We start from the raw sequence: 24409 nt of genomic DNA, 5'->3' as shown, positions 1-24409 counted from the left end.
TTTAAAAAGAAAGATTTCAAATTTTGATTAGTTATAACCCAACCAAAGGGTTGGAATGCTGAAATATGCTTGAGACCATCTGTAATAGCTGCCCCCCCATAATTGTCGATATCTTTATCAACACTCAAAGTTTTATATTGTGCATTATGGAAGTTTGACCTTTCTTATACTAAATGTTTTGCACAGGCTTAAGTTAATTTCTGAACCAACCCAGGATTAACTGTCTGACTTCATATGTCAGTAAGAGCTCCCCTGTTCTAGAAGCAGGACTGAGCCTCAGAAACAGACTGGGGTAGAAACTTTCTCTCAATACTTTCTTGTCCTCTGACTTGCTACTGACTACCTCTGTTTAGAGAAAATGCCTAAGGCCAAGAGCTCAGGGGAAACAGACACATGAAACACTCCAGGAGCCATGAATATAGTTTAGTATTCAATCCTTTTGGCACAGATGTTTTTCCTGGAAAAATCTGATGGGATCTTGAACATATTATGGTGGAAGATGACTTAAAAAAATAAAAATAAATAAAAATAAATAAAGGCCCTGCAAATGTACTCTGGACAACAGCAACAGACTCAGAAAACATATTTTGCGATCATATTTAATGATAAGAACAAGCTTGTCTGTTTGGAGGGTAGAAAAGGAACCTTAGCTGGCTCTGCATACTTATACCATTAGTCAGAACAGTAAAATTCCCTAAATGAATTTTTTTTGTTTTCTTTTATTTTTTTTTGTTCAGGAAAATGATATTTCTCAATTTAGCTTTTCTCTTTTTTAATGCTTTCCACCATGTGTATGGTGGGAACAAAACAAAATGCACCCACCGCTCCCATCACATTTTTCAGAGATCCTTTATAAACCAAAGAGGAGCTTTAGATTGTGTCATTCCTTTGCTCTACCCCTTCACCCAACATGCTTCTTCTTTAAGCTCAATGAAAATACTATTTAACAAGTACTCACAGAATTACTTTTAAATATATTTTATACATATTAAAAACTACACATTATTTTAAGCTACATTTTAAACTCACTCTTCCCATCCTCACTCACTCTATCCCCAGCCACCACAGCCAGTCTGCCCATTAATAGCTTGCATGTGATTTGCTTTTGCATTGACATTCTTATTACAGAAAATTTTCCAGCAAAAGTTCCACATTGCTGCTTTCCACAGAGATAGGATTTTATTATTTGGAAACAACTTAGAACAAATAAATACCAAGTAAAACACAGCTCATGGGGAGAGGGGAAAGAGTGATTTTTTCCCTCCCTGCATCACAGCATCTCTATGTACATGCTTTAACAACTTTTCAGAGAATATATGAATTGGACTTACCTATCACATCACCTTGTTCATGAATCATCATTCCTAAATCTTTGAAAATTTCATTGATGTCCATAATATCTGCCTGCAAGGAAAAAATCATCACATTAATTGGCATAACCTTTTACAGCATCGCTGTATATTTAGATAAAAAACACTGCTTCTCCTCCAGAATATGCAGCCATGATTCTTTATTATAAGGAAACTTTATTATAAGGAAGACTTCACATCATATCACAAAACGGGATCTCTCATATTGCTGAGGGTTTGTCTACACACAAACTTGTAGACTTAGTTTAACTGAATAGATTTTAAATTTAGCTGGTGCAACACTCCATCTGAAATACCCTCATTTCAGCTTAGGGGCAGGCTCATACCAGCTTAGCTTAAAAGCTATCAATTGACACCAAGTGAATAAAAGCATATGCAGAAAGTGTTTTGCATTAGTTTTAGTACCTCTCTTAAATTAAACACACATGCTTTATAATAAGCACAGTTCACAGAAATGATCACTATAATATGGAGCCAGGCTATTGCACCTATATTATATTACACCATTACCATCTGGTTATGATGAAATGATAGATGTCACATTACCACTGTGCATATGATCTCTTTCTTAACCAAGGATTGATATCTGTTTAGTTTACTGTATGTTAGTGCATGAGTGGCAGGGAGAGGTTATCACAGAACTCATATATAGAACAGAACAGATTTTGCTACATGCATCAGAAGGATTTCTTGCTGTTGATGGTAGAGATGTGAATTCCAGATTGGCTGAAAAAATTCATTTAATTTTCACGAAAGTGTCTTGATGACAGTATTTCATCACACTGAAGATAATTATTTGTGTACTTTAAATCTTGATGTTAAACACTTTTAAATTTTTGACAAGACCTTAATTACAAAAGTTTAAATGAAACAAGGCATCTCCATTTCCAGATAAAGTGTTAAAAAAAACCTGCTTACAAAACAAACATGTCAAACTATATATTTGGGAACACCTGGGAGGGAGGGTATGATTTTGCTTCATTTATAATTATCCTTAAAAAAAGTTACATAATGTGATAAGGGTCTGTTTGAAAAACCACGAGATGTACTTTTCCTTGTAATCACGTGAGCACTTTTGAATTCCTTAACTGAATCAGTGAAATTAAACACAGTAGCAAAACATAGCTTTCATACAGGAGATTTCTAGTATATATTTCATGTACCAGGTAATGGCAATATTTGTAGGTTAAGCAGTAACAAAATAAACCAAAACCAAAAAACCCCAAACATCCTAATCCCTCAGGATTAACTTCTGCAACTAATGCTCATGCCAGTAAGAATGATTCTTCCTTGGGAACATCAAAAGCATATTTTAAGATCTGTTTTAAAGCCACATATAACACTCATACTTACCTCAAGCTGCCTAATGGAAGATTCTCTCTCCTCAATGAGACGGAGGTCATCTTCTGTAATTTCCTCATCTTGCACTTGTGATTGAGGTTGACTGTTGAACAAAAACCCACCATAATCGAGCAATCACAATAAGAAATAAGTCAGAATAAGAAGCATAAGATGACAGTCAAATACACAAAGCAAACTTTCTGTATCAGTTAACAAAATGCATGTTTTTACCCTTGCATGTCTAGCTAACAGAGAAGTCACATTTTTGATATAGGAAACTGCTGCTGTAGGCTTCTTCATACTAAAGTTACACGCAGCACTGAGGTAGCTGCTTGGAAATTCCACGTATGGATCCACAAAGTTTCTTCTGAATTATAAACTGCAGGGATTAAACCCATCTGAGGCAAAAGTAAGCTGGCCAATGCCAATGGAATCTGAGGCTGAGTTGTAACTCTTGGACAGTATGAAGTAACAGGAGATCAAGCAAACATTAGATCCTTTTACCAGAGCACAGCAGTTTTACTCTATCTAAAAGCTGGACTGTGCTTACCTAAGTTTGAGTGTCACAAAGCCCAGATATGGATCTGGGGCAGCTTAAGGAGATGAGTCATAGAGGAGTATGGAAAGAAGGAGGAGAACATGTGAACAGCTCCTCTTTCTTCCCACTGAAGCCACCAAGAAGCCTCCTCCCCACACTTGCCCCATGGAAGGAAGCTCGACTGAACAGCCTGTCCCTACTCCCTTCAGGAAAAGGTAACTGGTCAGAACAATCAGCAGCTAGTTTGCCTTCAGGCCATTTACTATTCTGAGTTAAGTTCAGACTTATTAACAGATGCAGCCTACCTGTCCCAAGAGACAAGTGTTCCTTCTTTGTAGCTGTCTTCAGGAGCACCACTCTACATGATTGGTGTTAGGAAAACAAAAATAGAGTTTTATGGCCCTGAAAGGAGCACTGTCAGCATTCCTATAATGAGTCGATATTACAAAGTTTATATTAAGTCAACTTCAAACTGAAACATGATTTAACATGTTCTCAGCCTGATTTTGCTTTATGCATGCATAAAGCCAAAGTACAAGCAAAAACATTCAGCTTAGTAACCGCCTGCTAGAATTTACAAGTACAGCAACATGTATTGGGCACAGCATAAAAAGGCAAAATTGATATGCTAGCAAGGAAAAGCTCAACATCTCAAGCTCCTCAGCACTTCTCCACTTCAATACCATATGGAAATCTGGCGATTCTTTCCAGTAGGAAAAGTCTGTTGTTATCTAAAGGTCCAGGAAAAGCATTTCAAGATCTACTAAAAATTGCTTTTACAAGATTATGGCACAAACACAGGGGCAGTTCATGATTCTGTGCAAAAAAAGACAAGGAAAAAGTAACAGGTTACAGGGGTTTGCATTACATCTTAATTCAGCCTTCACCACAAAATGATTCAGCTATGCAAAGAAGTGAGTAAAGAAAACTACTACAGTTATAATCACATTGCACATGTTCTGCAGCACTTGGAGTCAGATGCAAGCTCCCATCAGCAGCCTTAAGGAAGCAAGTTTGACACCAAATACCACCAATGGCACTGTTAACAGAATCAACAGCACATTTTCTGATACTTACAGATACCCTGGAGCTGGCTCTCACTCTGGCTACAAAGTCTTTTTCTTTCTCAGCAGCTTGCCTTTGGAGTCTTTGGAAATTTGTTAGTGCTGTAGTGAACTCTCCCACAAGACGATCTTTCTGTATTTTTCTTTGACGCTATAGGATAAAAAGTTTTACCAAGTCAAATGAACTCAGGCTTTTCAAGGCTTTGCCATTTCCAGACTGCTCAATACTGTCTAAGGTATATACTCACTTTTTAAATAGGAATAAGGGAAAGTTGTCTACAAAACCATTTGAAACTGCATGGACAAACCTTCCTTTCCTCCAGGATCACATAACTCTGTCACAACTTAAGAGATTTAAAGAGGAAATTGATGTATTTGGTTTCATTAAACAGCTGGAAATGAGCAATGGGCGGGAACAGGTCAAACAATGTTCTGTAAGCCAATACATGGAAAGCTTCTACTTTCCTTACTACCTGTTTCTTATAAAACTAATTCATAATTTAAGTGTGAAATATTTTGATACTTTGAATTCTAAAGTATGCAAAACAGACTGATGGGGGGGTGGAGAAACATACTCCACATGTATTTTTAAATACATGCTGGAAATCTATATTGAGCTGCACCTAAAGTGGGCTCACACTCCCTCTTAAGTGCTTAAAAACTGTTACAGAAACACCTGTTATAACCTATTAGTTTTATTTTTTGAGGAGGTTGTGGGGGAGGCAAGAGGAATACTGGGCACTCAGGAGAGTCTCCATTACATTTCCTTATATGTATACATTACAACAACCCTTCCTTCCAGATTTGTGAAAGCCTATACTTTGCAATTTGTCAATCCATTATTTATGCTTTTCATTGAGAGGTATCCTTGATGAAGATGCTCATGATAAAGGGAGTAAAATCAAACAGTAAAACATCTCCCTATCAACTTTTCAGCTCCAGGATCAAGCAACAGAGAAACTATAAAATACATTTTGACTGAACTGGAGGTTATATGCGAAGACCAGGTTTAAACAACATTAGAAGTTTACTACTTGACAGGCTGAGCACACGTGGAACATGGACTGCCATTTGAATTCAGTATAACAGGACAATTCATTTTCCTGAAGGCTCTTTGGTAAGAAGCCACAGACCAGATAAGTTGTTTGAGTGGCAATAACTTGCATCCATACCTTCTGGTATCCTGCTACTCTTCTCCTATTTAAGCTATAGATTGCATTAGGATAAGAAACCACAGAATGGCAGCCAGGAGTGTGCTAATGACAATAGCCACTTTGCACGTTACTTCCTGCCCAGATTTCACAGCAGACTTGGGAAAGAAGCAGCTTAAAGACTGTACAAGTTATTTTAGTACCAAGTTCTCTGTGCTATTCCTCCAAGAAAGGAAAAGTCTGTGGACAAGACCTAGTGTATACACTGATCTGAGTTATGCAGAACAGACTTGCTGGGCAAATTATCTGGACAGCGTGTTAGCAGGTGTGGCCATCGGCCAGGCATGCAGGCACAGCACACAGCTCCCTGCCACTGGAAGTAGTCAGAGTGCCTGCTGAGTCAGACAGACTTGGCATCACTGCTACAGGTTACAAAGCGCCCAGCTATCTGCAATCATAGGCACAAGGTACTGCCTTAATTCCTGCCATTTTAGTCAGACTACTTCATTCCTCATACATAAAAACAACTTTGGAACAAGTCTGTACTGCAACAAAATATACTTGTGCTATAACTATCTGTCATGCAAGTGTGTTGATTAACAAAACACAGCTTTGAAAGTCTGGTGAGGAGTACAAAAATAGGCACACAGAATTGAAATCGCTCAAATACTCTACATGAGCCAACGTTACAGTCAAACAAGCAGTGGTCTTTGGTGGTTTTATACCTGTTCAGTTGTTGCAGGCAAAGATCCAAACTCTTTAATGTATTTGTCAGTTTCTTTGGCAAGCTGGTTTGTGTACTGCTGCTTCTGTTGCCTAAAACCAAAAGCAAAGTTTCATTAGAGACTGGTGGGTTATTTTGTTCAAGTTGCACTGATGCACGTAAAAGTAGTAGCACTAGATACTTCACTGAAGAGCATGAACCCATCTTCATTCCATTCTTCATGGTAAAGGCATCATGACAACCAATCACTCTGGACGCTAGGTGAGATAGATACCAAAGAATATATGTTCCTAATGTAACAGCACAAGTAATCCCCCCTGCCCCTATTTTTTAAGAGATTTTTGTATTATTTTTGTAATATTCAACAGTAAGTTCCTAGTTATTCTGAATAGCTAAACATAGTTTTCCATTGCTTTTTTGAGGCTATCGATCTCAAAAATTGAGAAATACCTGCTTATATTTGATAAAACAGAGTTCAAAATAACTGTAAAAAAGACCAAGTTTTTCTGTGAGGAAGATACAACTCCAGGATATAACTCTAGGACCACAGTCCATGAAGGATCAATTCCTGATAATTACTAAAAAGCTTATACAAAGAGATCTATATTTTCCAATTATGCAGTAGCTGAAAACTTTATTAATTGTTTACCAATAGAGTTAACAGTGCTCTAAAAACATCCTTGCCTTTAGGAGTACAGCTATTCCTGGTTTTTGTTTCTTTCTGCCTCTTCTGTTATTGCACATTCCTTAAGCAGTCTTCATACTTTTTTTTTCCTGAGGCAACTCAAGCTGTTCCCTTGCTTTCCCATCCTCCTCTCCAATGTACATAAAAAAAAATTTATCCGGAAAGTTACTAGCAGAGTCAACATCAGCACTGAAAATAATCAAATAACTTCCAGCTACATACTAGCATGAAAGGAAGGGCCAAATATTCAGACAAATGAAAAAGCAACAGATGAAAACTCAAGGAAATATTACCTTCTGAAAGGGATTGGAATGTGTGGCAATAGTTTCTAGCTTTTTTGGTTGTGAATTGAAGCCTAAATCCTGCCTAGTCAGTGCACACACTGTGTATGACAATTTTCACCCATTCACAGCCTCCAGTAGGACATCCACTGTGCATTGTATGTGAATAATGTCATGGGCTCTGAGCTCAGGCTATTGGAAAGCAATTTGGTTGTTCACACAAAATGAATTGGATGCCTTTGGTCTAATACACACTTCTTCCTGCCATTTGGTGGCTACACTGCAGCATCAGCTACACTGAAGACTGTCAACTTTCTCACCCGCAGGGTCAGCACGACACATATGGCTTATGTGCATATATGGTGTCGAGATTAAAGTGCTAAAGGAGTTTGATTAAAAATAAATAAATAAATCACATGGGTTCATTAGACTGTGCCACGAAGTGGAGAGCAGCTAACCATCGGCTAGTGACATGCTAACGAACGCCCAGTTTCTGCTGTCCGAGCTATAGCGCTACCACTGAGCCTTATTTTACTTCTGCTTTTTTTAGCATTTCTGGCACATGTTCACACTATAATGTTATCTCTTATTGTAGCTTTCATCATTACGAAGACATTCCCCTTTCTCCCTCAGTATCACATCTCACAAAACCCTGAAAACATTACCCTGGGAAACTCTATACATACAGATTTGAAGACCTGACTGAGTGGGTGTGTGGGGTGGTTTTGCTTTGGGTTTTTTCTTCATTTGTTTTTAACTGCAGCATTGCTTTCTGATCCTGTCACCTTCCCCTTGCTGACATACAGCATATGTTCTGTAGAAGTACTGATACCGCAGGCAATATAGCTGGGCATGCCAGCTGACTCTACTTCACAAAGACTACCCAAGATTAATTTTCAAAAGGACATCTCAACATTTAATTTTCAAATATTTCTCTATCCTTGCCTTTCTCAACAAGATTAAGCACTCTGCTGAACAAAAAAACCACCCTATCACCTACCAGGAGATTGTTTACAGTGCAATGAAATTAAAGGTTTTCATGTGAAGTACTCACAGCTTTTGCCTCAACTCAGGTGTGTCTTGTGGTGTTCCAAGTTGATGTAGTATTCTTTGTATTTCTGCAGCTGTTTGTAAAGAGGAAGAGAAATTTTACTGGGGCACAGACATTTTTCTCTTAGTTTTATGCATTTTTGCTAGACGATTCTAAAGCCATTCAAGTTGACAGAAAATGATATGCATGACTTGTTTGACCTACTGCAAAGACTCCACTAAAAAAAAAGCCCCAAAACAACCAATAAACAGTTTTTGCCAAATCAAAGACAAAACCCAGGACTTCTTAAAAAGGATATGAATGTATTCAAGTTTCTAGGCAGAAATAGGCAATTTAAAGACTAAGTGGTAGTGTTACTCTAATAAGTATAAAACACTCCTTTTAATTTTTTTTTTTTTAATAAGCAGCACAAATCTTAATCTGGTTTAATCATTCTTATACATGCCATTTTGGAAAGACAAATGCAAGACAGCTATGATATTATCATAAAGAAATATTTCAGAACCAGTGCATTAATGAAGAGAGAGCAATAAAGTATTCATGGGCTTAAAGTACATGAAAGAACAAAAATCCTAGTATTTAAGTTTAAATTTAAAGTTTGAGACACTTGTTCTAAATATGTATATGTATTTTTAACTGTGGGACGCAAAACATCGGTGATTTTTAAGTGTATTTTATAAAATAAATTAGTTTTGAACTGCAAAAAGTGACACTTCACCTGAGCCTTACTTTCAGCTTAGTATATGTATTTACTATCACATGGGAAAGCAAGGATAACAACAGACAGACGTTTCAGGACATGCAGTTCATCACACTGCAAAACTAATGTTCTCAGTGTGCTCTATCTTGGCTTAACACTCTCACATCTTCCAACAAGGAAGAATACATATGCAAAATGGCTTATTTTTGCTCAACCTCAGTAAGGAGTAGACTTGTCTTCCCTGCACTTCTGTGGCTCTCTCCAGGCAGACTGGTGTACCACCCAGTCAGTATCACACCTGACAATATGATAATAGACAGCATCCTCGCTTTACTAGCACACTATCTTTTTCTCCTCTGAATACAGTTAAATTTGTAGTAAAAGGCATCTCTCAGTAATGATGAAAACCATAAAAAAGAGAATTTTTCCATACACCATGGAAGAGATTTGTAACAAAACAAACTTCAGTTACAATAAGAAACTTATCTGTGACTTTTGTTAAGCACTGAGATAAAACTGGAATTCCTTAGAACATTTCTAGTTACAAATTTCTAATGTTTGTTTCATAAGAAGTCTCCAGCGAACTATATTATATTGGATTTTCTAGACTGCTTTATGTAACATTGTGATGCTGACTATTGCTACATCCATTTCCCTCCATACACGGCCAGGATAATGAAGATACTAATTAAAAAAAAAAGGGGGGGGGGGTTAGTGCTCAAGTTTTGCACGAAGTCAAAATCAAATATTTCAAGATACAAGTTTTTGGAGAATTAAGTGGACCTAAGTTACTACAAAAATTACTTAGGGGAACACCAGTACAAGGTGAATTTCACACATCTTGCATTTTCATTAAACTGAAAAGCACATAAAGACACAAGTGAAAATTCTTGAAGGCTTTCTACAGTCGCCACCTGCTGGCAAGCTTCTGGGTTTCTGCAGCTCAAGGGTTTAGTACCTGCTGGGCCCCAGGACACAGGCACTGAGCTTCAGAAACCTGAATACTGGTTAACTGAGGCGTGAGCTCTGAAGCATGCACTAGTGATCACACTTACTGGTAAATAACTATTTTGGTTAACTATGTCTTCTTCTGCCCAGCGTAATGCATTGTTTTAAAGCAAAGAAAAACAAAGTAACTTGCCTACGTTGTCTTTTGAATTCAACAAAGTCTTGATTCATTAGCTTAATACCTACAAAACTCAAAGCAAACCATTCTGAAGTTTTATCTGTTCAAAGACACCCTCTCAGCTGATTTAAAGAGCCAAGGTGCTCAGTTATTCCTCTCCAAAATTAAAATGCCTCTGTATGTATTTTACAGAAAAAAAAAGCTTCAAGCATTGTTAACATCTACTTTGCAGATAGAAAAATTACCAGTGTCTTACTGCCACCTAGAGGTATTTAACTGCAAATGAAAAAGTGAAAAGGCAAGGTCTAGTTTTTAAATAAAGGCTATTTTTTGAAAAATTCCCTGAAACAAAGCCTGTATTTAAAACATTTTCATTTCAAGTTAATTAAATATGTAGCCTACTTCTAAAACAGAACACAAGTAGGTAACTGAACGGAAACTAAAAGCCAGCACAGCATAACTGGTCAGCTATACAATTCTAGGAGTCAGAGGGAAGTTCATCCCAGTTCAAGTCTTGTGACTCAAGAATTCAACAGGAAGTAAAACACATTTTACCAAGAAGCCTGTAAGTAAACATCAAAATAGGAAACTGCTAAAAGGCTGAGAAACCTCAGGAAAAAGAAAGAATCAAGGACTGAACAGACAGCAATTTTTCCAGCTCCCTTTAATTTAGCATTTCCCACCTTGGCTTTTCATATTAAGGATATTACTTACAAAAAAGAGCATTTCTCCTTTCATCTGTTAATTCATACGAAATATACTGCATTGAAAGGTCAAACATAACTCATTCAAGTAAACAAACGGAAAAAAAGGCAGAGTGGTAAAACTCGATCTTGGGCTACAGGCTTTAGTAGCACTCCTGATGCAGTCGTCACGGAAAAGCCAGAAGCCTGGTATTTTGTACAGGATGCAAACAAGTCAGTAGGACCAGTATAATACAGGAACTAAAGAATTTGCATTTCCTGAATTGATTTACAGTACACACGCAAGTCTGCAAGTTAAAGAAGTCCGTCCTTTGTACTCTTTCACAGCACAAGAAGCCTCCGTGGGCTCCTTCCATGACCCCCTGCCCTGTTTGGGAAGCAAGTGGGTTTTGGGTGTTGGAGCTGCAGAGTGGAAAACTGCTGGAAAGCTGGGATTACTTTTCATAAGATCAAGGCCACAGAGTCCCCAGCTTCTCTGTTGATCATGGTATTTATAATGCTGCTGCCTCCCTGGTGTAAACAGACTTTTGCCCCTGGGCTGTGAGCGCAGGCTGGTGCATGAAGGTGTCTGGCTGCTATCTAGGTGCCTTTCAATTTATCAGGAAGGCTCAAGGGTCCCAGAGAGCTGGTGGCACAGCCATAAATCACCAAGCCATAGCTGGACACCATAAATACACCGATAACAGTCAGAGACCAAAGGTCAGCGCATAGTTTTGCCTGGTTCCTAAGGTTACCTCACCCTTTATGGTCTTCCTTTCCCCACTTCCTGATTCTTCTTGCTTCCCATGTCTGGGGTAGAGACAAGGAGCTTTGGGATGCATAAGTAATACTACTTCCCAAAGGGCTGTCCTTCTGGACATTTCCAGCCCCACAACAGAGTCAGTGTGGAACTTGTGAATGATTTTAATCCATTTCATTGCAAAGCCTGGCACTTTAACAGGACCTCAGGTTGCCTGGGTATGTAGACCTAGCTGTTGGGCCTTGCCCAGGAGCTGTGGAAGTACGCATACCGCGTGAACGCAGATGTTCTCCACAAAAGTCATCCAAAGTTGTCTTCAGTCTGCACTGAAGATCAAGGTATATGCTTGCACATAAGGAAGGTGAATGAGCAGCCCTGAGGAAGCAGACCCTTGAGCTGTCAGTGTGCTACCTCAGAAGGAAAGTCCCTCTGCCAAACTCTGGCAGTGAAAGATGCAGGGTGCAAGGTGCCACACTGCAAAAATGCCTTTTCTCCAAGCAACTGCTGTCTCACATGCAAAAGAAAAGGATCTCGCTCTTTCCACCTGAAAGCGAGTCTTGTATTAGGAAGAAGCAATACCATATTAGTAACAAGATTTTTCATTTCTCTTCACAGTATTCCTGATCTAGATCTCATAATACATAATTATTAGCTGAGGAAAAATACTCAGCTACTCTCTTGGGCCAGTCACATGCTCAGGAACAGGTCAGATATGGTTAATGATGAGCCAGAGAAACAATTAAGATGAAACCTGAATTCCTGCTGAGAAAATTATTTAAGAGCCAGCTCATGTTTACTTTTACTAGGCCAAACAGTGATTCTATTTATCAACAGTGGAAGCTCTCCCTCTAGTTAAAGAGAACACAACAGGACCCAGAAAAAATACTATTACAGCCTCATATAAAAGGTTTCATTTTCTCTTCAGAAGTTGCAGGCGCAGTGAGACTTAACAACGAAAATATTACATTTTTCTAAAAGGTAGGAGTATTTGGGAAATGTTCCTGCCAGATCTGTAATGCATACTATTTGTTCCGTAGATAAAAACAAACTTCACATATTGTATCACACACTGTCCTTGTTTAACAGCTGCCTTTTAGCTGGCTGGGGAAGAGAAAAGTTGTATCTCCTTTCTCCTTGTTTTCCCTTGTTTTTCAGCTGTCTCTGCAAAAGCTGTTCCATTACCACAACTAAACCTGCATGGACATAACTGATTGTAGTGCTTCTTGAACATGAAAATATTTAAGACTGCATAGGAAGTTTCACACTTAAAAAAAAATTAATAATAAAACGAACCCCAAAATATAAACAACTCCCCGCCTCTAAGAATAGAGTAGCAAACAAAGCTCTCCCTAAGGAAGAATTAGTAATTGCTGGGCAGGCTGTAACACCCTAGGAGTGGCATAAGAAAAGAAAAATACCCAAACATTGAGTCAAATCCTAATTTTTGAAAGACAAAGAACCAAGAGGAGGAAAATGAAGAGAGGACTTGAAACCATCCACCTTCTCCGGCAGGATTGAGGGATAACCAAGCACCATATTCATCCCTAGCATGAGACAAGGGAAACTGAGGCTGTTCTTAATTTGGGCCACTTGCCAGTACGTGCAGCTACAAAACAGGCTTTCCTAAGTTACCTGCAATCTTACAGGTAGCTTATCTTCCCATCTCAATCTCCTTTTTTGCTTCAAGTCTGAAAAAACAAACTTTAAATCCTCAATTGGCCATGACCATCTTAAACTTGCTGCAGCTTTATAGCTGGAAAGTGAGGTGAAAAGGCCACAACATACAAGCATGAAATGGAAAGATTTTTCACATGTGCTGCCTATTGCTTTGCTGCAGCCTGGAACCTCATTTCTTACTTGCATGTGATTGCATTATAGCTGCACAGCAGCAATTTCCTTCAGTGCTGCAGTCCAAGCCAGAACGACCACATTGCCCAATTTCATAGAATTACCGTCTAGTGCTTCCGCAGGAAATGCAGCACCCACTGGGCGTTCACAGAAAAAACACCAGCAGCACGAGAAGCAACAAAACCGGGGTGTCATACTGCAAAGAGGACAAAACCAGACAAGCAGGCAGGGCAAGCAGAGGAAAGGCACTATGACAGTACAGCAGCATTTGGGACCTGTCACAGGAAGCAGGAGCACTGAGCCACCAGAGGCTACTAGTATGGGCAACATGCAACTAGCTGCTATAGCCCCTCCTGAATATTAACTGTAATGGTGAGGGTCCCCCCTGCCATGCCACAAACCAGTCTTTCAGTTAAAAAGAAACGGATAGGATTTTGGTGACTGCATAAGGTCCTCAGGTCTAAATTCAGCAGGACTGAACCTAACCATGGAGATTTAAAGCTGCTGATTTTCAGTCATTTTTCCAACTCTTGAGCCTAAGCAGACTAAGCAGAATCAGCGAAGTCTTCTCTTGTATGCACCAGAAGGAAAGTGCCTTTTCCACGCAAGGCTCAGGCTCAGCTATGGCTTCCCATAGCAAATAAGCAGCGTGTACAACACCTGCTCCCTTACCTTTCAGAAACGCTTCGCCAAAGGCCTTACACACAGGGCCTCTGGTTGGGTAACTATGAAGAAATCACATGCTTGTTTCCAGTTGAACAAGTAAGTCAACAAACAGCACATCCAGTTACAGAATAAGTTATGTGGAGTCTAATAAACTTCGAGAGTCACTTCAAAACAGGTTATTGGAATAGACAGAATGATTTTATAAAAATTGTACCAGTTCAAATTGTTTAGCTTTTGCCTGTAGGTGACAGACTTCCTCGATTTATTTGGATCCAATTCAATGTGTTTTCTTTCTATACTTTGATTGAAAGTACTTGACTAAAGACAGATGCTGTAGAAGACATTCCTGGATCAAACTTTTTTCAAAGCTGTTATCTACAGCAAACTAAAGTAGTTGCAATAAATTCAGTGGACTAGAGTTTTCTGTAGGAGCATAAGAACCCATTTAAAGCTATCTGTGCAGTTCACACTCATTAAAGATTTTAAATCAGTCACAACTTCACTGTATTGTACGCCTCGTTATCCCTTCTCTAAGCAAGAGTGACAGTTCAGCAGAGGAGGAGGAAAGAAAACAAAGACGGGGATAAAGTTTGTCCTCAGAGCTCTAAGGACAAAAGACTATATAAGACTGGAAAGAGGGGGAAAGCATCTTTAAGTCTTGTACTCTCTTCTGTTAGATTTTATTAGAGCTTCTAGCATTTCTAAACAGAATCATGCTCCCAAGTGACCAGAAACATAAGTAACAATGTCTGGAATTCAGGATTTGCCTTCAGTTTTTCAATTCAACTGTAATAATTTCATGCTAGTGTACTACCATTTACAATGGTCTTACAATGAAGCTATGAAGAGGCTTTGAGGTAATGCCTTTTCTTCTAATGTAGGCATAGAACATACTAAATGCACATTGTTTAAGTACACAATAACTGATCATGGGATCAATTAGTTCCCCTCAGCTGAGCTGTAATAAGTCATTAAATCAAGTCATAACCGCTTTAGACTCTAAGTCCTTACCCTAAATTGTCCTTGGAAACTCCCCGAAAGCCCAGAGTTCGAATACTTCTCTAAAGAATACCAAATAATAGATTGTTAAATTATGTATATGATGCAAGATTCTGTAGTAAAGCAATAGCTGCACAAGCAACATAAAATCAACTGACCTAAAGGAAGAAAGTTTGTTTTTAAGGGGTCAGATCATTAACACAGGAAGCCTATTCAGAGACTGACCTGGAAGCAAAGACATGCAAGACATCACAGATTGGTGTTCACAAGTAAGGAGCTGTCATTCTGGGGGGTCACTTGCAATTAACCACTGACCTGGGTTTATTCTGAACCCTTAGAGAGGGGCAGCCAACTGCACATTAGCTTTATAGGAGATTTGATAGAGGGCTCTCTGGATAATCAAACCACCATGCATTCTCCTCCCTTCTGCCTGCAAGGAGGAATATCCAACAGAATTGAACGGGAAGATATTTTAAGTTCCTCAGAGAGGCTCTGGGATTTAATTCTCTAGAGATAGGAAGGAACACCAGGACCCAGGCAGAACACTGACAACATTGTTTCCCCTCTGCTACAAATGCAGGCTGTTTTGCAAAAGTTAGCTTGTTTAGACTGAGTCCATCCATTGCTCAATCAGCAAAAGCAATAGTTGCTCAAACAAAATTCTGGATGTCTTCACTGTTCACCTTGCTATTTGCAGATTGCACAGTAGTTCTACAACTATTATTTAAACGGTTTCCGAAGAAAATTGCTCAATTTACAGAGGTCTTTCTTCCCCACCTCCCCCAGATCAGTCAACTAAGGTAGAGCAAAACAGTATAGCACAAGGAAAATTCTGCCTTTCCTGCGCTTATTATCACAAATAGATCTCTTTGGCATATATGGAAGACCTAGTTTTTACTATTCTACCACTAGCATAAATAAATCCCTGACACTTACTCTCATGTAATCTCATTCACATAAGGCAGTTTCATAGATCATTTTCCTGTAGAACCAAAATATTTTTAATGAACAAGATAAAACACAGAAAAATATGAAAAAACCTGCAAACTCATAAACAGATCTGATATATATGCTACTTCAAATATGTATGCTACTTTATATAGAACAAAGCCTTTAAGAACAGTATGCAAATAATTCATGCTTAAAATTTTCAGAAACAGTTTCTTTCTTAAAGAACTGTGAGGTTTCACATCTTCATCTCATTGCAGAAGACAGACATCTAGAATGACCTGAAGCACATATGAACTCCTCCTTCTCTTATCGTCTGCATTCAGGTTACGACATGGATATAGCAGATTCAAGTTCAATTCCTCAACCTTGGGTTAACATCTACAAATTGAAACGCAGAGGATCATAGTAAGCACTTAAACCACCTAAGTAACCAGCTTATTCTAGGTTTGACTGAAATCATTAAAGCATGAGAATCCATCCTAGATCCAAGAAGCCTTCTTAACAATAATGGCAACAAGAACAAAACAAGATTTGTTGAAAATAGTATTTCTCACTAAGTTAACTGGAACTTAGCTGTAGCTAATCAGAAATTTCTGACAAAATCATTGTAAAAGTCTCAAAACAAGCTCTATTTTTGAAATTTACTTGCTTTAAAATTGCACCTGTGCAAAATCACACTTTACCTATAGACAAAACAGAATTCTGTTTTCATACGGGCTCTGATTTCAACACCGCAGTGATTTCATTTACCTTTCACTTGCCCATCTGTATCCTCTTTGGCTAAAGAAGAATCAAGTGACTCTGTTAGTGACAAACATGGTGGCAGAAACAGTTTCTCATGAATGTTTCAGCTGGTAAAAGGCATATATAAGAACTCTGATATTTTTCAGGGCTTAATGTGTTCATGATTTTCCACAGTTACATAAAGTGAAAGGAAAAGTCATATGATGGATATAATTCAATTCCTATTTTAACAACATTCATTGAAAAGACTGGCTTACAGAACACTTAGGATATAACAGAAATCAGACAAACGAAGTCACAGGAGATGCATCACATGATAGATAAATTCCAGAAGCCATCTCTGCTGACTGAAGTTGACCTTCTGGGAATGTGCTATGCAAAATGATGCTCGTGCTACCTTAAATAGAAAACAAAGAGCCAGCAGAAAGCATAAGAGTTCTCATGAGAAAGAATCTCTAAAGCCAGACAGATTCTCTCTTTAGCTGTGTGCATATTGTGGCTATCTGAATATTTTTTTAATCATCTTGCAGTACGCAGTGTGTATGCTTCTCCAGTTAAGCTGATTTTCAGTGTGTACAGAAAAGTCAAATACCATATCACTGACCTTGTCAGTCCTGAGCAAGGGTATATTATGATGTTCTTACTGACTTTGCAATTGCCATCAGACAAAATTCTGCCACGGTTGGGGGCGGGAAGAAGGGAGAGGAGAATACAATATGAACGCCTCACTTGAGTTAGCGTGGGTTGTGTAACTCTTTGATTACAGTTTGTAAATCAGAAACTCTCTAAAACACATCAAACACTGGGTGTACTTTATCAACACCAGGCTTTGTTCTGTGTTCCCAAGTAAAATGCAGCTTATTACTGTACTGCTCCTAAATCAACAGCTCCCGAACCCAGGCTTGAGATGCCAGTGGAGTCACAATAGTTACCTATGTAGTCTGTATTACTCATGCTCCTCTTTGGGGGTTGTACAAAGTTATCTGTTTAGTAGCTACCAAAAAAAAAAAAAGAGGAACAGAGCAAAACAGAGGCATAAAGGTCTGCTTCCTCAATGACCTACCCATGGAATAGAGACTTGAAGGAGGGAGACTTGAGAAGAAGCATTGTGTTGAGGGGGGAAAGAAAAAAAAAAAAACCTCCTGGTTACCTCACCTTGCACAATTTCCATCACAGCTACGTGAGTCAAATCTTTTCAGCTGAGCAGATGAGGCCCTAATTCCTCCAACCATATTCAACCATTCTTACTCCTATGACTGTGGGATTGTTGCTGTAAATGAATGCAACTGTCATTATGCTCCTACTGGGAGCATATCTTTAAACAAAATGCTTTCCCTCTTTTTGCTGGAATTATTTTTTTTTAAATGCAGAAAACCATCAGACTTCAAAGAGAACTGCTCCCCCTCATATTCACATTTGTAAGAAGTCTGAAAGGAACATATTTTTAAATTAGGGTTTTTGTTTTATTTATTTTATTTTCATCTTCCCATTTGCTGAAAGGTCAGATTTCTTCTTGTAGAATTCACTACATGCTCTTTAACAACACAAAAATTGCAATATGGACTCAATGTTCTCATACTACTAGGCATATTTCTAGCATAGTTAAATGAATAAGCCTGGTAAAAATACAGATTTGTAAGCAATCAGGGGTTGTTTTGTCATAAACAAACATTTTTTAGTAGCTCATCTTGTTTCTGTGCATTATAATTTGGTTATTCTCTTTCTCTGTCTATCTAGTTGCTGCAAACAAGTGACCACAGAAAATATTTGAAAGTATTACATCCTGAAGGAAGAAGGAAGAGACTGAGATTTTTCTTAAGTTATATCAGCTATCATTATACTACCACATAAGTGAGAGTGTCACCTATGAAACCACTGGAGTTTTGAAACTACTGCTCCTTTAGTAAACACTGATTAAAACACTGATAATAGGTTCTCTACCTGCAAAGTCCAAACTGGCAGGAGGTATACAGCCTATATTACTCTTTATATTTAATTCTTCATATTCCCATTCTTTATATCCAGAAAATTAGTGACAAACCTCAACCATCTTTAAGTTTATATTTCAAATGTCAAAGTAAGTAATCTAGATTTTGAATCTGATACAAGATAGACCTGGAATTAGAACTGTAGTCATTTAGGACCCGATTGCAGATAAGGACTTTCAAACCCTGATCATAAATTGCATTCTACGACATAGAAATTTAGCAACTGCCTAAGCCCTAAGAGGTGCCAAAGCTTATTGTACACTTCTTTATTTTTATTATTTAAATTTGAAATTTCCCTACCTGTTTGCAGATCTGCTTCTCATCAAACTTAACACAGACCCAAAACCAAACCAGGGAGACACTGCTAGCAGGCAGGCTTGCAGCATGCCTAATGCATGCTGACATCACTGAGGTTCAGTACAGAACACTACATCTCATTCAAGAACATGTGATTCATGCTCCCCAGATTTTATATGCTTTTATTCAATAAGAGTCACATGAACTTTTAAAAATCTTTAGGATTAGACCTCAGAGCCTAACTTTCCCTCTCCTGCCTGAGGACTTTGGCTATCCTACTGCAGAGGGTGTCAATAAGAGCACTGATTTCTGCAATCCCACCTGTTCAGTGGGATGGGTTTAAGAAAAGGCATGGAGAAATGCTCCGCCTAGATTAGCTCCCAAAACTCTCAGGAGAACCCTTAGATCACAGACTTGGCTGATTGGCAAAACATGAATTTGAATCTCTTTGGCCCAAGAAAAACAGACTCCACTGCCTAGAAGTTGCTAAATGATGCTATAACCACTTATTTCTGTAGAAATGTTGATACCACAAAATTGAGCAAGGATCCCTAATTTTAAAGAACAGCTGAAGGAACCTTCTTCCAAAGAGTGCTCTAGATTTCTGGATCCCAAATGCATATAGGTGCCCTCCTGGCTTAAGCTTCCAAGAGAGACCAAAAGTGTTAATATGATGGTAGCATCAGACAGATGCATTATGAAATGCAAGGTATTTAATAAATGCATTTTCTCTTATATATGTATGGTTTATTAAGAAGAGCTAATAAAGAACTGGACCAAATGTTTTCCTTTTTGGGGGTTAATGATTCAACTTTGGAGAAATGTTATAGTCAAGATTTCAGCTTTGAGACAAGTTTTAATTTTCTAGCTTTTTTGGAGTGCTTATTGTAAAACTCCACTGTATTATGAAATCTCTGCAGCACAGTGTTGTCTAATTCAGGAAGTTCTGCTGTATTTCTCCCACAAGTTAAAAGGCAAGTGGAAGAGCCAGCTTCCTTTCAAGTAATCTGCATCTCATCTGTATCTTCCTAGCAGTATTCAGTTTCCTTATACATTAGTAGAAGCGTGAATTAGTTTTAAGGAAATTCTTTAAGTGTATCAGTAATCTGACACTAAATCATCTGTCTTTCCCTCTTCCACTCCATTCATCTTATTCCAGAAAACACAACATCTCCACAACTCCAGGTGCAGGGATCACCAAGAAGACTTCAAATGAGTTCACATGTCTCACAAATGCTAAGCATTTCTGGACAAAAGTGAAAAATGAGTCAATTATTTTGAATGAAAAGCATGGATTTTAGCTCAGGATCCTTATTTCACTCCACTTGACCTGAGAGTTCCCATGGCTTCCAACAGAAAGCTGGCCAAACCCTGTGCAGGGCAATAAAATAGCTAGAAACTTATTTAAGCCCCTAGAGAGCCCTATCCAGGAAACTTGCTCAACTTACCCATAGGATCCAGCTCCTCATACAACCTACCAGAGGAGAATGGGGTGGAGAATACAGGAGTAGCTGACTGCTTACAATTCAGTGAGATCTAGTGAGGGATGGAATCCAGTTGCATATCTACCATTCCTAGGAAAGAGCTTGGCTGGGGTTTTTGAAGCAAAAACTCCTGATTTTGAAGCCAGGTGCTGCTAGGAGAGATTTGGACTTGTGCCTCAGAAAGGCAGAAACTCCTGTCTGGTGCTCAGACCCATCCATCTAAGTTTCAAAAAGAAAAGGAGGACAGGATTGGAGGCAACCCCTGTGGCATGTCTCCTTTTACTTAGGCCTGGACCTTATGGGCATAAACTGGGGGAGGAGAACCAAGAGACGAGATGGAAGAAAGAGGAAGTAGGGGACTACAAACTCACTGAACTTGTGCTCACTGACAAAAATCACAAAGCTCCAATTTCAACCAGCATTTTCACTAACATTTTCATTTAGCAGCTGGGACTTTTTTTTTTTTTTTTAAACATCTTAGATAACCATGCAGCTTCAACGTCTGTCACGGATTGGCAGATGTCTTTGGAACACCAAGTTAGAAGCCATGAAACTGTAAGTTAAAGACTATAGAATTCACTGAGCAGATTTTAGGAAATGAAGTGCATTTACAGAGCCATTTTGTTAATTTTAGGTTGAGGAAATATCACCCTGATGCAAAGAAGCTTTTCAATAAAGCAAAACTGAAATCTTCCTTCCTGTCTGTTGAGATTTACAGAAATTCTTTCAGAAAGAAAATACAAAATGTAGCTGCAAAAAATAGAAAAAAATAAACACCAAGAAAAACCCAAACACACCTGTGCCATGAATCTGTTACAAGTATCAAATCCAAAAGCTGGTCTAGCAAAAATGAAGACCACAGTTATAAAAACCAACACACTTAACTGATCAGAGTTCATCTGAAGTAGTAATAATAAAAAAATCAATTTCTGCATATGCACAAAGTCCTGCACCACATTAAAAACATGTATGTCAAATCCTAATGATATGCTGTTGGTGGCTATCCCTGTCTTTGGATGAACAGTATTCTCTGAGTAATTTGTGAAATTAAATCACTTTTGCCTTTTTTTTTTTTTTGAAACAAATGAAAAAACACATACCGATTAAGATGAAAAAATAGCCATGATGTTTCCCTTGCCTTTTTGGTGTATTTTGTCCAAATGCAAAAACGTAGTTATACTCCGAATTAAAATAAGGTTTGGATCCATTCCACTAAATTGTAAACATTCAAATGGGGCACCTTTAAACTCAGGAATGTAGTCGCTGTAGAGTTTTTTCATACTCAGTGAAGAGAGATGGGCTGAACTGCTCTTTACAGTTCCCTCCATGAATGGGAGAAAAGGACCAAGAACCCTATCTGCCCCAGCTGACCTCTAATGTAAACATCACAGCTGAGTGGCTAAAGAATTAGGTGGGATGAATCTAAGCACAGGTCTATTAAGCCTTGCACAATCTTATTTACATATCTAATATGCACTTCCAAGGACAAGCTGCAAGGCTGTGCCTTCTGTCCCTGCTATGCAATGCTAAGCACCAGCAAGTATCTGATGCAATCCTTACTAAGCACCCTAACCTACCACCTTAAGGAGCCACATAACTGGCCAGGACAAAATGGGCTTAGTCCCAATAGCCATCTTACTAATTGTTTATTCACAAAGTGAATACAGAGTGATAGTACACTTCTCCAGGATACACTGCACTTAACCAGGCATGTGAAGGATTGGATCAGCTGTGTGGGGTGCCACAAACCCACCACACGAGCAAGTGAGGTCAAAGAGTGAATTCCCATGAACGAATCAGAGAAACTAACCCAGAATGTGGGACACCTCCACTAGAGTTTTATATAAACATGGAAAAACGCAACTTACAGCATTGGGTGATCTTCTGAATGTTAGAAGTTATGCGCTGGGCTAGCTGATTAGGATCCCCAAAACCCGCACTGTACGACATGGCTGAGTAGATTAGGTGTCGAGATCATCCAAGATGGGAACAGGTCAGGCAATCTCCACCGATTAAGGACACCTAGACCCCCCAGAAAAGAGAGTTATGATCTGGTCACTGACTTACAAAGACCTTCATCATCTTAAAGAGGAAGACACAGGAAAAGATTAAACAGAACTAATATTTATCCTCTGCTAAAACAGTTTACTTTAAAGACAGCATTTAAGAGAATGTTTTCTTAAAAGTATTAGGTAAGAATATGAAGTCCTTTTTGAATTTTCTACAGTAAGATAACATTTGCTCTTAAGATTCTTAATAATACACACAGCATAAGATCTGCAATTACTCTGCAGCAGCTACATCATAGAAACAGCTTCCTGTGCCAAACTTCTCACATGAATATTTTCCCCACTGTAAGCAAAGAAAAGGTCATTTGCATTTGTCTGTCATTCCAGAAAAAGCTGTACATTTATTCTGTGAGTGCCAAAGTCTCTGATGAACTATGCCTTAAACCCCATTATATGGTATTCCTATACCATATATTGCCTACCCCACCAATACCTTACCCATCTTATCTTGAACTGCCGGAGAAAAACAATGATATTTTATCATAAGATATCAGAATGAATAAGGCACCCTACTCCCTCCAAATGGCAAACATCTGTATCAACTTGAGTTTTACTGGTTATTCAGTTTCTTCAGAATTCTATGAATAGCCATTTTATCCTGTGTCAGCTGCTGATCCTCAGTATGAATTCATTTTTCTACAGCTTAGGTATACAAATGCATTTTTAGGGTATTTTTGCACCCAGAATTACCAGATCTTTTCTAAAAAGTCCAAAATTCGATAGCACAATATATTCACAAATACACTTACCCTAAAAGGAATTATACAGCATGTAACTATTACAGATATCCTAGCTTGCTTTCTGTAAACACAGACCAAACCCCAATCCAAGCTCAAAGGCAGTGTACATCCAAATTAGCAAGACATAGGTTAGGATACATGTGCAAATTCAAACCGGCATTCAATCTATTCTACAGTGAGAATGCTGACTAATCAAGCGTACATGTATCCAACACTATTCCACAGTTTCATCCAGGCTGTGCTTAGTCTACTTCATCCTTTCTCATCTCCTGCATATCACATTCATGGCTTCAACATTTTAACCTCACCAGTCCCTTGCACTTCCACTGTTTGACCCAAACACTGTGCTTTCCAAAAAATGTCCTCTTCTCCTAGGCTATCAGCTTCTGGTTAAAAGACACTGCTAAAATTCAATTTTAAGTGAGAGGGAGAAAGAATATTTTAATGTTTAAACGGAAAGGAAGGCAATGAAAAGGCCAAGTGATCAGTCAAGCGTGATACCAATCGTTCCACAGTCTGCAAACTGAAGTCCTTACAAACATTTTTTTCCTAATAACAATTCTTGCTGCCAAATATTATTTTCTTGCACCTTCAGAAATGCCTGCATTAATACTGTGCAGCAATACCCTCAGTGATTTATAACAGGATCATTCTTGTACCACTGCCAGAGACAGCAGCTGCATGTGAAAGAAAAATCAATTTTTTCAATGTTCACGATCATGAGTAGAGAAGCCAAGGTTTTGCACTGGTATATCCAGGAAACATGCCACCAGCACTCCATCAAGCACGTAACTACAGAGATCAGGCTGATATGTGCTGCCCTGCAGGTTACAGCTATGCAGGATTAACAAGCTGCTTCTACAGTGAAGACAAAGCCTAGGCGATTTTGAAAGGGCTGATGCACCAGGGTCCCAAATCTGTTTGGAGCCCTCAGGCTCTGAAGTATCCCCTAGTAATAAACACACTGGAATACAGCTGAGGAGACTGGGAGTGCATTTGCTACCTTCTACTGACTTGCTGCACAATCATCCGCAGTATTTTTTCTTTTCCCATCTTTGTCTGTACGACACACAAATTCAAGTTATTTTGTGTCACAGACTAGAGCCTGAAGTCAGCCAGCCTAAATCCTACTTATCTGGACAGAGGCTA

General features: G+C 38.6%; 1 protein-coding gene across 2 annotated transcripts in view; it reads right to left on the bottom strand.

Moving 5' to 3' along the window:
* The window catches only part of STX7 (syntaxin 7), a 35085-nt gene that overhangs the window by 4175 nt on the left and 6501 nt on the right, over nt 1-24409 (bottom strand). For both annotated transcript variants that reach the window (XM_067293704.1, XM_067293705.1), the window contains exons 2-8: nt 22320-22473; nt 8209-8278; nt 6190-6280; nt 4327-4464; nt 3555-3607; nt 2724-2814; nt 1332-1404 (exon numbers count right to left, since the gene is read on the bottom strand). In XM_067293704.1, coding sequence (XP_067149805.1) covers nt 1332-1404; nt 2724-2814; nt 3555-3607; nt 4327-4464; nt 6190-6280; nt 8209-8278; nt 22320-22401 — 598 coding nt within the window. In that variant the 5' untranslated portion in view covers nt 22402-22473. The remainder of the gene's footprint in view (nt 1-1331; nt 1405-2723; nt 2815-3554; nt 3608-4326; nt 4465-6189; nt 6281-8208; nt 8279-22319; nt 22474-24409) is intronic.

This window comes from Apteryx mantelli, chromosome 3 (assembly GCF_036417845.1).
Source record: "Apteryx mantelli isolate bAptMan1 chromosome 3, bAptMan1.hap1, whole genome shotgun sequence".
In the NCBI taxonomy this organism is placed as follows: Eukaryota; Metazoa; Chordata; class Aves; order Apterygiformes; family Apterygidae; genus Apteryx; species Apteryx mantelli.
The sequence above is the reverse complement of the archived record's forward strand: the minus strand, read 5'-3'. Positions and strand labels throughout refer to the sequence as shown.